Source organism: Podarcis erhardii, assembly GCF_964252035.2.
Source record: "Podarcis erhardii genome assembly, chromosome: 8".
NCBI lineage: Eukaryota > Metazoa > Chordata > Lepidosauria > Squamata > Lacertidae > Podarcis > Podarcis erhardii.
Genome location: NC_138499.1, coordinates 69,565,255 through 69,580,483, shown reverse-complemented (window position 1 = coordinate 69,580,483; position 15,229 = coordinate 69,565,255). Strand labels below are relative to the sequence as shown.

General features: G+C 43.0%; 1 protein-coding gene and 1 long non-coding RNA gene across 5 annotated transcripts in view; one reads left to right on the top strand and one right to left on the bottom strand.

Annotated features, from left to right (window-relative positions):
* Positions 1 to 15,229, top strand: part of CDH20 (cadherin 20) — a 156,165-nt gene that overhangs the window by 131,201 nt on the left and 9,735 nt on the right. For all 4 annotated transcript variants that reach the window (XM_081873013.1, XM_081873012.1, XM_081873014.1 and 1 more), the window contains exons 6-10: positions 1,246 to 1,433; positions 4,429 to 4,682; positions 9,353 to 9,489; positions 11,962 to 12,083; positions 14,323 to 14,440. In XM_081873013.1, the coding sequence (XP_081729139.1) occupies positions 1,246 to 1,433; positions 4,429 to 4,682; positions 9,353 to 9,489; positions 11,962 to 12,083; positions 14,323 to 14,440 (819 nt within the window). The remainder of the gene's footprint in view (positions 1 to 1,245; positions 1,434 to 4,428; positions 4,683 to 9,352; positions 9,490 to 11,961; positions 12,084 to 14,322; positions 14,441 to 15,229) is intronic.
* LOC309348147 overlaps positions 9,385 to 15,229 on the bottom strand; it is a 74,906-nt gene continuing 69,061 nt past the window's right edge. Inside the window, exon 4 of the long non-coding RNA XR_014159235.1 lies at positions 9,385 to 9,485. This is a non-coding gene — a long non-coding RNA (uncharacterized lncRNA). The remainder of the gene's footprint in view (positions 9,486 to 15,229) is intronic.

Sequence of the window (15,229 nt, the reverse complement as noted above, 5' to 3'; positions counted from 1 at the left end):
TTCCCTCCATATCAGAGTTGGGGAACTTGTGGCGCTGTTGTTCGACTCCCAACTCCTTTCATCCCCAACTAATATGACCAGTGGTCAGAGAAGATGGAAGTTGTAGTCCAACAGCACCTGCAGTGCTGTGAGTTCCCCCATCCCTACTCATCAGGATTGATAACTTTCAGACTGGTTTGGTACCTACGATAGTCATTGTAGCAACAGCAAAGAATCATGTTTCATCTTAAAAGCTGGGAGTAAATCTCATTAAATTCCATGGGCCTTACTTCTGAGTTGTTGTCATAGGTTTGTGCTTTTACTGTGTCATCAGCTCTTGGGGACTGGAGTCTACTTCCATCTTTTATCTTGTGAAATGTTTGACGTGTTTCACTGGTGATGGTGAACAAAATGAACACTCCTGTGATACCCTAGAAAGCTCCATGCCTACTTTCTAAATTCCCTCTCATTTTAAAATTTAAAATAACACACTGCTCATCAATTAATTAAGCACTTGCATTTGAGGGGGGCGGGTGTTGCCTTCCATTGTTCATGTCCCTACCAACTTTATTTTTCAGTCAAAGAATTACACACTGCCATTTCCTCCTGCTGCGCTAGTCTGAAGTGCAACTCTTGAGTTAATAAATACTGCTGCAAGAGGAAGGAATTAATCGAAGCTACTGTGTATTCAAAGGAGCAAAGGGGAACCTTTTACTCTGTAGATTTGTTGGTTATGCATAAGTTTTGCTCTCAGATCAGCTTTGCCACAGGAAGAACGGATGGTTTGATACGAACAATTTAAATATGCCCCCGATATGTCAAGAGAGCTATTGAAACTCAGCAAGTGGGGTTTAAATTTGTTTGGATTTTTCTACACTGGGGTTGACCATGTGCTTCCACAGCCCAGCGTAAGGAACTTCAGAGTTTAAGGTTGCAATCCTAACTCTGCTTACTTGGAAGTAAGCCCCATTGAATTAAATAGGATTCACTACTGAATAGAAATAGTTAGGGTGGTGCTGTCATAGACTTATTCACAGTGGCTACTTCATTTCATTTCTGTAAGTCTTGTAATGTATTTAAGGGCATAAAGAATTCAGCCAGTTAGGCATTTTTCAGGCCTTTTGATTTTAAATGATTTGATATGATTTGATTTCCACTGAAATCAGCATGGAGCTTGCAAAGGCTTAATTTTGACGGCATTGTTCTCTTTTTAAATATTATTGAACTTGTTTATTTTATTTCACGATTAACATTTTCTCCCCCCAGAACATTATCAGATGAGTGTTCTGGAGTCTGCTCCAGTTAGCTCTACTGTGGGCCGTGTCCTTGCTAAAGATTTGGATGAAGGCATTAATGCTGAAATGAAATACAGCTTCGTGGATGGGGATGGACTGGATGTCTTTGATATTACCACCGAGCCTAATCGCCAAGTTGGTGTCATCACAGTGAGAAAGGTAACACGTTCATTCCTCAGCAATGTGCAACCATTACTGTAAATGCAATTTCCATTGCGATGAAATATTGTTATTGTAATTACCGTACTTTTATTACTACTTTGCATACGACTTCTACAACTAATACAACTAAGTCCATTGATAGTGCAATCCTATTCATGTCTACTCAAAAGTAACCTCTCTTGAGTTCAATGGGACCTACTCTTGAGTTTAGGATAGGGCTGCCATACATCTGGGAATTGGGCAGGAAATTGGCAAAATGTCTGGGGAAAATTTATAGAATTCAAATAAAGGCCAAAAACTTAGATTTTTTTTTGGGGGGGAAGAAAGCTCAACAACTTTGTCTGGATTTTCAACTTGGGGAATATAGTATAGGATCCTAACTTAAATCAGTTTAAAATGGGTTTTTAAAAGAAGGGGGGAAGCAATCAGTTGTACAAATTAAAAGCATTCTCGCATCTTTTGCTTTCTGGGAGAGGCTGGCATAGGCAGAGTTAAAAGAACATCAAGTTAAAAGAAGCTAGGGGTTTTAGGGGGAAGTTTTAGGGGGAAAGGTTAATGGCCCCTTCTGGAGGACACGTTGCAAGTGAAACGTGCCAGCAGGAATTCATTGCATGTGGTTGCAATGTAGCAAATAGTTTGCGCCCAAAGAAACTAGCATGTGAGCCATCCTTCTGACTGTCTCAGTTGTGCCATTACTCAGTTTTGTCTGCTCATTTAAAATTTTAATTATTTCTAAAGTCTGAAAAAAATATCTTGTTCACTCATTCGGACTGTTCCGGGTGAAGTCCCATTGGAACGAATTCTCTTCCATTGGCTTCAGTGGGCCATTACATTTTCACTTGGACGTGTAAGATATTTGATGCATAATACCAAGAATGTAATACACACACATATACATCTATCTATCATCTATCTATCTGCAAACACATGTATCATGCATTGTTCTTGAGGGGTGTTCCTAGACTGGCATAGTTCCCTGCTGAGTGTTTGCTAGCCAACTGGGATTTGCTGTTGCTGACTGTGTTAATTAATGCATTCCTCCATTCAGCATATGCCTTCCTCAAGAAGATACAAATCCCCAAAATTAAAGTAAATATAAACTATCAATTTGTGCTAAAAAAAAAGAAAAAATCCCAGTGCAGAAAACAGATTTGAACTTCTTCCAAGATGGTCTTTGCCTCTAAAACCAAGTCGACAGCTTTAGAAGCACACATTTTGTTTTGATCAAAATCTGTGCCAGTTACAAGGATTCCATTTTGCTAATATTCAGCATTAAACTACCCATTATGTAAAAGTAAAGAGCGTATAACCATTGTATTCTTGGAAATTAAATTATCAGCAGGAGGCCTCATAATGCTCTAAAAGACCCTTGCAACCATTTCGAGATCCACTTTTATGAAGGTTCTTTGGACATTCCTAGGCTTCGCTTTGCTGTTGCCGCTAAGATTCTTTTCAATTATCATTTTATTGTTATACATAAAAAGTGCACGCTAAGTATCACTGCAGTACAATTATCGGCATCAATTTCCTTCACATGTAAAACTGTATCAAGAAAGGGCATGAAAAACCAGCATGGGAAAAAAAGAGAATGTCTTCTGCAAAAGGAAGACGTTAGCACGGTTGTCTTTCAGTACCGGATTCGCTTTGTGATAAAGCCCTCCCTCTAACGTTTAGGCAATAATAATAAAGGACTTAGAAGAACAGCCAAAATGGAATACATTTGAATGTCGCTAATTTCCGTGGAATAGCTTAGCCATGTGCTTAACTCTCCCACATTGAAATAAATAAAATTAATGGTGCTTCACCCTGACTGAATTATAGCAATTAAAATATAATTAAATGCATTATGTACAACATTTTTGTTATATGCTCAAAGTGCTTAACACACATAACACACATAGCTAGGTTTGGGGTATTAAATTGAATCCTGGTAAGACTCAGGTGCTGTGGACTATGAGCTCCCATATCCAGGAAGTGGGCAGAAAGCCTGTCCTTGATGGGGTTGCACCCCCTTGAAGGAGCAGGTATATGGGGGGGGGTTGGAGGAGTGAGTGCTCCTTGATCCGGTTTTGTCACCTGAAGCCCAGGTGGCTCCAATGTCAGGGAGTAGCTCCTCTCAGGTATGGCTGCTTCACCAGCGATGGCCATTCCTGAATAGGAAAAAACCTGACCACTGTAGCCCATGTTCTGGCAAATTCCAGGCTGGACTTTTGCAACAGACTCTACATGGGGCTGCCCTTGAAGACTGTCTGGAAGCTGCAAAAAGTGCAGAATGCAGTGTCCAGAGAGCGGATGGGAATAGCTGGTTGAACTTGTGCAACGCCAGTGTTTTAAAAAAAATGATGCACTGGTTGTGAGCCAATTTCTGAGCCCAGTTCATGGTGCTTATGCTGACAAGTGGCTTGGGACTCAAATATCTGAAAGACTGACTCCTATCCGTATCAACCTGTCCATGAATTAAGTTCTACGGAGGATACCCTATTGGTGATTCCACCATAAGGGAATTCAAGAAGTGGTGGCACGTGAATGGGCCTTCTCTGTAGCAGCTCCACATCTTTGGAATGACCTAATTTGCAAAAAAAGAAAAGAAAAGAAAAACAAAAGAACTGAGTTTGAAAGAGCAAAGGCTTCTTTTTGCTCTTCCTATTTGGATTTGGGGTGTGTGTGTGGTGGACACATACTGGTGCCCAATCCTGGCTACTGCTGGAGCTGGACTGGGGCACAAGATGACATGCTAGACCTCGCTATCCTCTGTGACTGCTTGGACAACCCTCACCCAATTATTAAAGTAATATTTGGGATGCATTTTGTTAAAATGAAAACAACGAAGTTGTGGGGCTATCGTGTTCATCCACCCAGTTATATACAATGTAAGTGATACGAGTTTAAAAGGGAAGTGTTTTATTTTAAAGGAATTGGGTGGTATGGCTCAAGACGTTCTGTCCAGTCTCGGAGGAGGTCTTCTAATGCTTTATTTCTTCTTCATCTTCAGCCCTTGAACTTTGAGAGTAAGAAGAGCTACACTTTAAAGGTGGAGGGTGCCAATCCCCACTTGGAAATGCGCTTCCTGAACCTAGGCCCCTTCCGTGACACGGCAACTGTACACATCACCGTTGAGGATGTGGAAGAGCCCCCACTCTTTGAGCCTAGCTTTTATTTTGTGGAAGTCCCTGAAGATGTGGACATTGGGACCACCATACAAATGATTTATGCCAAGGACCCGGATGTGACCAACAACTCCATCAGGTTCCTTTCTTTCCTTGTTTCTCAATTCTCCCCCCCCCCCCATCAACCTAAATATCCACTATGTTAACTCCTAGGATTGTTCTTGTTGCTTTAGGGGAGGTAATGCAGATTCAGAAATTTATTATTCTTTATTTAATAGGATTTATATGCCACCCTTCGTCATAAGATCTCAGGGCAAGTTCACAGAATGAAATACAGAATTAGAACAAGTAAATAATTAAAACGAAACAATAACACCTTCCCTTCCCACAGACACATATAAAAGGCTGAAGAATATTAATCTGCCAGTTTCAAATAAATGCTTAACCTTAGATGCTAGCAAGGCTATACATTATTTTGTGCAGGCAAAATCACCACTTACTTGTCCTCTCTGAATCAGAGGCAAGATTTAAGAACTGACTCTCTCTGGTGCATCCAGAGTTAATTAACCATTATCAATTTAGGACAGATGGTATTGAGTCTCTGTCAGTGAGGAAGCTGCAGCTTACTATTCAGGCAACAAAAGGATGGTTTATGTCATCCCTGCTCAAAATAATCCCATTCTACACTGTTACACTCTGATGATTATGATGATGATGATGATGATAATAATAATAATAATAATAATAATAATGTTTTATTTGTATCCCGCCCTCCCCAGCCAAGACTGGGCTCAGGGAGGCTAACATCAAATACATAACATTGGTATAAAATCAAACAATAATTAAATTACCTCCTAAAAACAAGTCAGGGTCAAATTAAAATCTAATTAGATGGCTTTCCACAGGATTAGCGTTGGGAACAGTAAATGTTCATCAGAATGTATTTACATGACCAGTGTAACATGTGGCCCAGTCTAGGCCTCCCACAAATTTCAGGAAACGGAAGCTTCCTTGTCACAGAAGTTTTGCCTGAGGAAAGACATCTGGAACTGTCCAGAGCAACTGAGTAATGATTGCGTGATAATTTATTATGCGAAAAGAGGGGAAACGTGCTCTCCTTTTTTCAGGTCTCTCAATCTTAACCGTAATGTCTCATCTTCCTCTCGAAGCAGGAGACTTTGGCCAAGGGGATGTGTGCAAATATGCACCCCTTGCTATAGTTTCTCTAAAGCTTCATGGGCTATAGATAGAAAAGAAGATTTGGGATAGGTGGGTCTTCATATAGATGTGGAAATAAAGGGAATCTCTTTCTTGAAAGTCTGGTGAGCAGAGTGATCTATTGTTATGCACTCTCCAGCTGCCCAAGGGGTGTGTGTGACACATTCCAGGGGTTTCGTTTCCTTTGAGTGACAGAGCACTGAGGGCCGAGGACATTTTTGCTTCGTTTATAAATATATAACTAGATAGCACAGGGAGGAATAAAGGGGAACTTCTACAAGGTAGCAAAGCTGCATCAGATGCCCAGACAGACTTTGCACACCAAGGCACTTCACATTCTGGCAACCCCCTGCTGTCTCTGTTTCTGTGTCTTCAAAATAACAAACACTTGTGTCTCTCACCACCACCACCACACATGCCCCTGGGGCTTTCTACATGCTAAATATTGTGCTCTACCCTGTAAAATCCTCAAAGTTTGGAGCATCCAACAGCCTTCACAGGATGTTTTATTAAATACAGAAAGTGTGAACAAGAGTTCTGAAGAACTTGAAAGCTTGCTCACAACTTTCTGATATTTTAGTAAAGGTAAAGGGACCCCTGACCATTAGGTCCTGTCGTGGCCTAGGGTTGTGGCGCTCATCTTGCTTTATTGGCCAAGGGAGCCGGCGTACAGCTTCCAGGTCATGTGGCCAGCATGACTAAGCCACGTCTGGCGAACCAGAGCAGCGCATGGAAACGCCATTTACCTTCCCACCAGAGTTTATCTACTTGCACTTTGATGTGCTTTTGAACTGCTAGGTTGGCAGGAGCAGGGACCGAGCAACGGGAGCTCACCCCGTCGCAAGGATTCGAACTGCCGACCTTCTGATCGTCAAGTCACAGCGCCACCCGCATCCCACTCTGATATTTTAGTCTGCCCTATTAGATTCTCTCCCCCCACCCACCCATAGACCAATGTGGCTACTTACAATTTTAGTATTATAGATGGTTTAATGAACAGATCTTAGTTTTACCCCATGATATGCCAGTAGTACACAGGTGAATTATAACTGGTATAATTTGGTTTTGCGGGCATGCCATAAGCACAATTCCACCGGAAAATGTTCGGGGATTCCAGTGGTTATTTCAATAAATAAGGGCAATGCTATGTTTGTCAACGGAATTTCAGAAAGGCGGGCCGTATTACCAGAATGCTCACCGAACGCACCAGAAACTCCCAAATCCTCTTATCCCTGCCTTTCTTGACATCTGGATTGCCCACATTGGGAGATTCTGATTGCTGAAGGCATGGCCTGATTAATTCAGAATGACTAAGGGAGATTATGTAAACAGTTCAATGGACTCGAGTGCTGAGAACCAATTATTAATAATAGGCAAACATGTGCAAAGAATGCAGTACAAAAACTCCACCTGTGCTGCATGACACCAGTGATTAATGTTGCACCACTAATCACAAGGCCATATTCAATTTCAGATACAAGTTATCCCTAAACTGTCAGAGGAGAATTTTTTTTAATGGGCGTTTGCAAGACAGATCATTATTTCACAATCTAAAGCTTTTGTGTGGCTTTCCTTAATAAATCTAGCAGACTGGGGGATACATCTTTATTTTAAAAGTGTGAGAGAGCATTCACAATGATTTTTCCTCCCTTCTTCTTATTCTTCGACTAAACAAAGCTGCTTCTTTCTTTGAAAGCAGTCCAACAACGTTGTGTGCCTTGCGTTTCCTTTGCTGCGTGCTTCCCTTGCGCAATTACAACACGTTGGGTTGCGTCCCACACAGTTGTTCTGCTTGCACAACATACTTCCACTTCCTTAATGGGACTTTACCCTGCCCTCCCCAAGCTCTCTGTAAACCTACAAAATCTTCTCCAAAGAGTTGGGAGACTCTATGGGGCAGATTTTGGGGTCATGCAAGGAACAGGAGCAAAGAGGAATCCCATTGTGTGAGCAGAACTCCACTTGTGTAGCAGCACTGGCCACAAATTGCAGCTCACTGTTCAGATAGCACTCTCTACTTATTGTTGTTATTTAAATGTGTTGGTCACTTTCTTTTGACCAAGGCAACCCAAAGCAACTTACAAACACACCCCACGCAGATATATTGAAACCGAGCTGGGGGTAGTGGTTGCATGAAAATCTTCCCACCCATTGCTAAAAGACCACGGATAGTTCAGGGCCAAAGGCCTGGTTATAGAGGAAAGTTTTTGCCTGGCACCTAAAGATATATAATGTTGTCAACATACTTTGCATCTGTCCCCCCCTACCAGATGCAACAGTGGGTCAATCCTTATAACAACACCAGAGGGTAAGCCAGTTTTATGATTCCCATATTGCTAGTTAGGGAGACTGACTCAGGCAGTCAAATGGATTTGCAATAAAATAATCAGTCAATCAAGCAAGCTGTGATATACATTTTAATATAGATGAACCCCAGTACAATGGACCCCATTTCATTTAATACTTTTGAATGATCCATTCTGCCTTTGTCTCTTTCTGCTCATTTCCCTCTTCTTGCTTTCCACGTGGAGGAGTGAGACAGCACACAGAAGAGACCCCCATAATTTTGGTTATGTGGAATTTTTCATATGTGTGACCCTTAGAACTGAATCTTCATGTATGATGCCACATGACTGTATTTATTTTTGTCTGTCCTCAACCTGCTGTGCCAATTGACTTATTTGGGTCTGGGGTAGGAAAAAATGTCCTATCTGCTCTCTAACCATTCATAAGTTGGTAAACGTGACTCTTGTCCATCTTAGGTAAAGGTAAAGGGACTCCTGACCGTTAGGTCCAGTCGTGACCGACTCTGGGGTTGTGGCGCTCATCTCGCTTTATTGGCCGAGGGAGCTGGCGTACAGCTTCCAGGTCATGTAGCCAGCATGACTAAGCCGCTTCTGGTTAACGAGAGCAGCACATGGAAACGCCGTTTACCTTCCCACCGGAGCGGTACCTATTTATCTACTTGCACTTTGACGTGCTTTCGAACTGCTAGGTTGGCAGGAGCAGGGACCGATCAACAGGAGCTCACACCATCGTGGGGATTCGAAATGCCAACCTTCTGATTGGCAGGTCCTAGGCTCTGTGGTTTAACCCACAGCGCCACCCGCAAGTCCTTGTCCATCTTAGTTGTCATTTATTTTCCTAAACTAAAGAAAGTCTCATACTCTCTTGCCTTTTCTCACATGAAGTTGCAACATATCCTTATTCATTTTCACTTCTGCAGCTTTTTCAGTTCTTATATTCATTTTCAGATCAGGTGAAAATAACTATTATACAGTAGTGTAATAGAACAACAGAGCGTTGTATTTATTATTCACTGTCAGGAGAGACCAAAAAAATACCTTAAAAATTAGTTATAACTGTTTTCAACTATTCTTGCTATTCTAGTTGTTGTTGTTTTTATTTTTTTAAAAAAACTATTATAGGATAAAAGCAATCAAACAAATTATCAAGCCATGCTTTAAATTTAGTGTCTGAACTAGAAGCAAACCAGAGACTTAAAAGTTACTAATGAACCTGAATGGAGCCTTGGTTAGGAATGATTTATTCCTTGCATATGATGCCTTCTAAATGTATACTTTTTTACAGGTATTCCATTGATCGAAGCAGTGATCCCGGACGCTTCTTTTATGTCGACATCGCAACAGGTGCTCTGATGACTGCAAGACCCCTGGATCGGGAAGACATTTCATGGCACAATATCACCGTCCTGGCCGTGGAGCTGAGTAAGGAGAACAAAAACCATGCAAATATGTTTGTTTCAACATTTGGGGTTGCTGCACATTTATCTCCATCTTATCCTCCTTTCAATTATGTTTTATTGTTTGTTAACATGGAAACACAAGAGTTCAATACAGTGGTACCTCTGGTTACATACTTAATTCGTTCTGGAAGGTCCGTTCTTAACCCGAAACTGTTCTTAACCTGAAGCACCACTTTAGCTAATAGGGCCTCCCGCTGCTGCCGCGCCGCCGCTGCACAATTTCTGTTCTCATCCTGAAGCAAAGTTCTTAATCCGAGGTAATATTTCTGGGTTAGCAGAGTCTGTAACCTGAAGCATCTGTAACCTGAAGCGTATGTAACCCGAGGTACCACTCCAGTTATCTCCAAATGTATTTTACTGGGGTTCCAATTTAACCAGCATTTAAAGCCAACTCTGGCAGACTCTTGGGGTGTTCCGATCCTATGGCAAGATCCACTGTGGATTTCTGGCTCAGCTGGCTAATTCCTGGTTCGGACCCCAACCCCGGCTCAGCCAAAGTTTGCTAAGCTGAGGCCAGGGGGCATATTCTGGGGTGGGACCAGAGAGAGGAGACATAGGCTGGATCATAATCCCATTCAACTCAGTCGTGTGACTTGGCAACCTGGCATAGGACACTTATTTTGAAGGCTTGTTCTCCTTCTGCCAGGCTTAGGATGCGGTTTGGATGTGGTGCAACTTTACACTGGCTCTCTCTACGCCAGCCTCGTGTGCATAGGACTGCTTCCTCGACAACTTCACTGCAGTTAAGAAACAGCCCGAGTTCAGCTTACACAAACCGTATGACATGCATATTTATATGCACTGCAGTGGAAGCCACGCTTCGCATCTGATTGAGGGAATGAAAGTAGCATTTAATTTTTACGCTCCTAGGGAGGTCTGCAAATGAAATGTTTACTCAAACCATTAGCATTCAAGGGAATTGTTGTTTAATTTCTCTTTCTTGCTTTTTTTTTTTTTTAAATGCAGTTCAGATAAGAGCTAGCACACGCACTCTCACCCCAAGAACTATTAGTAGCAAAAACAGATGCTCTGAATATTACAGGGCTTATCAGAGTAGAAAGCAGCATTATCAGGAAGGATTGAATGGCTCAGGGATTTGCTAATGAGCTCAGAGCCTTTCACTTCTAGGTCACTGGTTCAAAACCTCCTTGAGCCAGTAGCAAGCGACTGTTATCACCATCTGCTTGCTTGCTTTTTTTAGTGGCCTCTAGAAATAATTTTGTAATAAACCCGTGTTTAGGGCAGGGAAAGCTGCTTACTAGGGTCTCAGATATGTACCGAAACGTAGGGGTCACTGTTGCTTGAGAACTACTGTGGCATTCCTGAGAAACCTTCTGCCCCCATACATATTTAGAGTTTCAGTGTATGAAACACCGGCCGGAAATAGACATTACAGCAGACAAGGGTCATTAAAAAAAAAAAAAAAGTTATCTGTGTCACATTCTCATCCGATGGGGGAGGAAATTAGTTTGGTTTGCATTTTAGAATGAACCTACATAATTCACACTCTCAGAAACACTAATCGTGCTGTGGAAACACTTTTCTATCAATCTGAGTCAGAAATTGTGAAGACGTTTGCCTCTTCAAATTTTCATACATAAATGCAACAAGCACTTTTTGTAAGAGACTCAGGATCATTCTTTTTTTTATAATTTTTTTATTAATTTTCACATAAAAATACATAACACATCACATTTCAACTTTAACAAATTTTTCACTTTGGGACTTCCTTCAGCCTCTCTGATAATCATCCAAATTTAATTTTTTAATTACACATTTCTTAAGTTCGCTATTGCCTTTTAGTATACCCTTTAATACCTGATTTTCTTTTTTGCAATATTTCTTCAAGACTCAGGATCATTCTTAGGGACTGGGCAGGTTGGCTCTCACCAAGGGCGCAGGCTTGTGTGTGCGCGCGCGCAAAAATCATGCCTCTCCACTCTGGCTTGGAGTGGCTAGGAGCCTGCCCAGACTTCCAGACGTTCTCCAGTTTGCTCCTCCGCTGTTTGGGGGAGGGCACCAATATTTCTCCTTGCCAAGGGTTTAAGGGAGGGGGGTTGCTGACACAGCTCCTTGCTAGGGGAAACTGATATAGCTCCTTACCAAGGGTGCAAAGGAGCCTAGATACTCCTCTGAACACACTAGAAAGGTTTTATAGAATCACAGAATTGCAGAGTTGGAAGGGGCCTTGAGGGTCATCTGGTCCATCCCTCTGCCCACAGCCGTCCCTGGTGGGCTCAAACCTTCTAGACACATCAAGTAATGAAACCAGAGCCTCAAGAGCTCAACATGTGCTATACCGCACTGCAGGTCTGCCTGCTCTTCTTGGGCAACCGCAACTCTCAAATGTAATGCACGGCACCAAGATTAATTTACATCAGGACCAAGCCACTCGTGGTTTTTTATTTTTATTTTTGCTTCTATCTTCTTTCAGACAACCCCTCGCAGGTTGGCAGTGTTTCTGTCACAATAAGAGTGCTGGATGTGAATGACAACGCTCCAGAATTCTCCAGGTTCTACGAGGCTTTTGTATGTGAAAATGCCAAAGCCGGACAGGTGAGAGAAGCTAAGAAAAACTGTATATATGAGGCTGGCACCATCTTCTGTGTGTATAGCCTGAGCTTACAAAATTAGAGGGATTTAAGGAGCCAGGGCTTTTTTCCTCAGGGGGAACTCACCAGAACTCAGGTGGATGCGATTGCCATTCTAAGAGAAAGAGGGTGGCATTCGTGGTGAGTTCTGGCAACTCTTTTTCTAAAAAACTAGCACTGTGTGGACCCATGAATTAATGTTTTGTGCAATGGCAGCGTAGTAAGAGGTAAAGGGACCCCTGACAGTTAAGTCCAGTCGCAAACGACTCTGGGGTTGTGGCACTCATCTCGCTTTACAGGCCAAGGGAGCCGGCGTTTGTCCGCTCCACAGACAGTTTTTCCAGGTCATGTGGCCAGCATGACTATGCCGCTTCTGGCACAATGGAACACCGAAACCAGAGCAGCGCATGGAAACGCCATTTACCTTCCCACCAGAGTGGTACCTATTTATCTACTTGCACTTTGATGTGCTTTTGAACTGCTAGGTTGGCAGGAGCTAGGACCGAGCAACGGGAGCTCACCCCATCACAGGGATTCAAACCACTGACATTATGATAAGCAAGCCCAAGGCTCAGTGGTTTAGACCACAGCGCCACCCGCGTCCCATGCCACCATGGTAGTGACTCTTAATATTGCTGCTTCAGAGCTACCAGTGAGTTGAGGAATAATGGTAGGTGAACTAGCAGGATGCCAGAGAAGACCCTTTTACTTGGATCAGCTAAATCATTGTGCCCTTTTCACTTCCAGGGTTATTATGCAGGCTTTGGGGTGCAGGTACAGCCAGGGCATGGAGTTTGTTTAACAGCTACCTGTGTTCCTGAGTCCAAAGAACTATTGAGAATTTGTTTTGACTCCATTTTAGCTCATTTCTCACTACCCAGTGCAGTTCTGCATATTTCATTCACAGCTACATCTGCAAGAAATCACATATATTAACCTTTCTCTGACATTCTCTGTGGTTAATGTTTACTGTGAAGGTGTCCCCACATGGTCCTGTTTTATATTTAGATACAAGTTGAAACAGCACTTTTTCTTTTCTCCTTTTCCAGTCCAAAATGCAATTAAATACAAATCTGACCATGCAAGCATCCTTCACATGAAAATACAGAATGAGTGATTTACCTCCCTCTTTCTCTTACAATTTTTGGCAGCATGCAAGTATTTGAGTTGCATCCAGTGGATGCACTAACCCAAGGCAGCTCGTCCAACCAGTCTTTCTCTTTCCCCTCATCCTTGCCTCCTGCAGCCTGAAACCCCAACTCCGGAAAGCTGGAGAATAAACATTGGTTGTGCAGAACAGCAATAGAAGGGGGTTGCACGAAACCAGACAGAGAGCTCTCATGGCAGCAGAGCTGGAGCAAGATCTCTCTGCTTAATTCCAGCCCGTTCCCCTCTCACACTGCAGCTACATTACAGGGCAGCCCTCACCATTCAGCCCCCCTTGGACCCTCAGAACAAGGTTTGTAGTGAGGCACAGGGCAGGAGGGAGGAAGAGAAAGTTCAGTTGCACGAGGTGCCTTCACGCTCACACAGCCATTGGGTACAATCCTTTGGATTTTGCAAGGCTCTTCTTGAAGCAGAAGTTGTGTCTAGGAGGTATAATGTCTCTTAGAGTTACATGCAAAGTTTCTTTAGTCCTATGATCCTGGTGGGTGTCCTCAGGGCCACAGGCTATTTCAGATCTTCCTCCCTGGGAGATGGAGACAGATTCTGAAAGCCTCCCACTCCATAACCTCAGCAGCTCTTGCCTTCTCAAGGTCGAAGCTCCAGTGTCATAGACTCAGAATTGCAGAGTTGGAAGGGACCACAAGGAATGCAGGAATCTTTTGTCCAACATGGGCCTCAAACCCATGACCCTGAGGTTGAGCTATCTGAAAGGGGGCGTGCTGGGGAAGGTTCACAGGCATACCAGGGACTGAACCTGTGACCTCCTACACACAAAGCATACGCTCCGTCTCCTGTCTATGGGGCATCCAAATGTTAATTTACCCTTCTCATATTTTAGCCAGCTTAGGTTCGCCCATTCTGTTTTTAATCATTTCACTCACCATTGATTCTGGCAACATATTGATTGCCTTCATAGATCCCTGCTCCCTCAAGAAGATGAATCTGGCTTGGCTTGGCTTTTCATTGCAATCCTGAAACACAGCTTTCTCCTGCTGGAGCTCTCATCAGACCCTTTGTTTTGCTCTCCCCTCCTACAGCTGATTCAGACAGTGAGCGCGATTGACCAGGACGACCCACAAGAGGGACAGCACTTCTACTATAGCTTGGCTCCCGAGGCAGCTAACAACCCCAACTTTACTCTAAGGGACAATCAAGGTAATTGGAGCGGACACCCATTTGTTTCACTAACCAACGCCTTCTGCAATGAGTTGGTCTTGGGAGGCTTGGACTTAGCACTGCGTCACGAGACTGCCATTGCAAATGATGCCAAGTGACACCTGCTCCTTAAGGGCAGCAATAAAATGACATATTATTTTACACTTTGAACAGTTAATCCAGAAATTTCCCCGTCTACATATTTCTCAGTGACAGGTTCTCTTATTTTGAGGAAATGTGCCAATGTCATGCAAATTCAAGCCTTGTTGTCATGCTCGTGGGCACCTTCTCTGAATGTTACCCTGCTCAAAATGCTTTAAAGGTCAGGCTTACAACTGGAATTGCAGTGGAAATCTAGGGGGTTATTATTTGGTTCTTTCCCCACACCCACCCAGAGCACAGAAAACAGCATTTCCTAGGTACTTCAGAAGAAGCGAGGAGTTTGCCTGCCCAGATGCTGTCCCCCACCTCACTCTGGGAGCCAGATCTCAGTTCAAGGAAAACACATGACAACATATTTGGGATTAAAATGGCCTCAACTTTATTAAATTTCAGATAGCTTAGGCATTGGGTGTATATCCCTCTCAGCCCCCAGATGGGGGTCTGAGGCAAGACAGGGTCAATCGGGAATATGGGGACACTCAGGACCGGATTTAGGTTTGATGAGGCCCTAAGCTACTGAAGGTAATGGGGCGCTTTATATGTCCAGCTGTCCTTTGTTTGGTTTTTGGGTTGAATATGTGCTATATGGTAATTTATGGACCTAATAGGTCCATACACAACACAAAA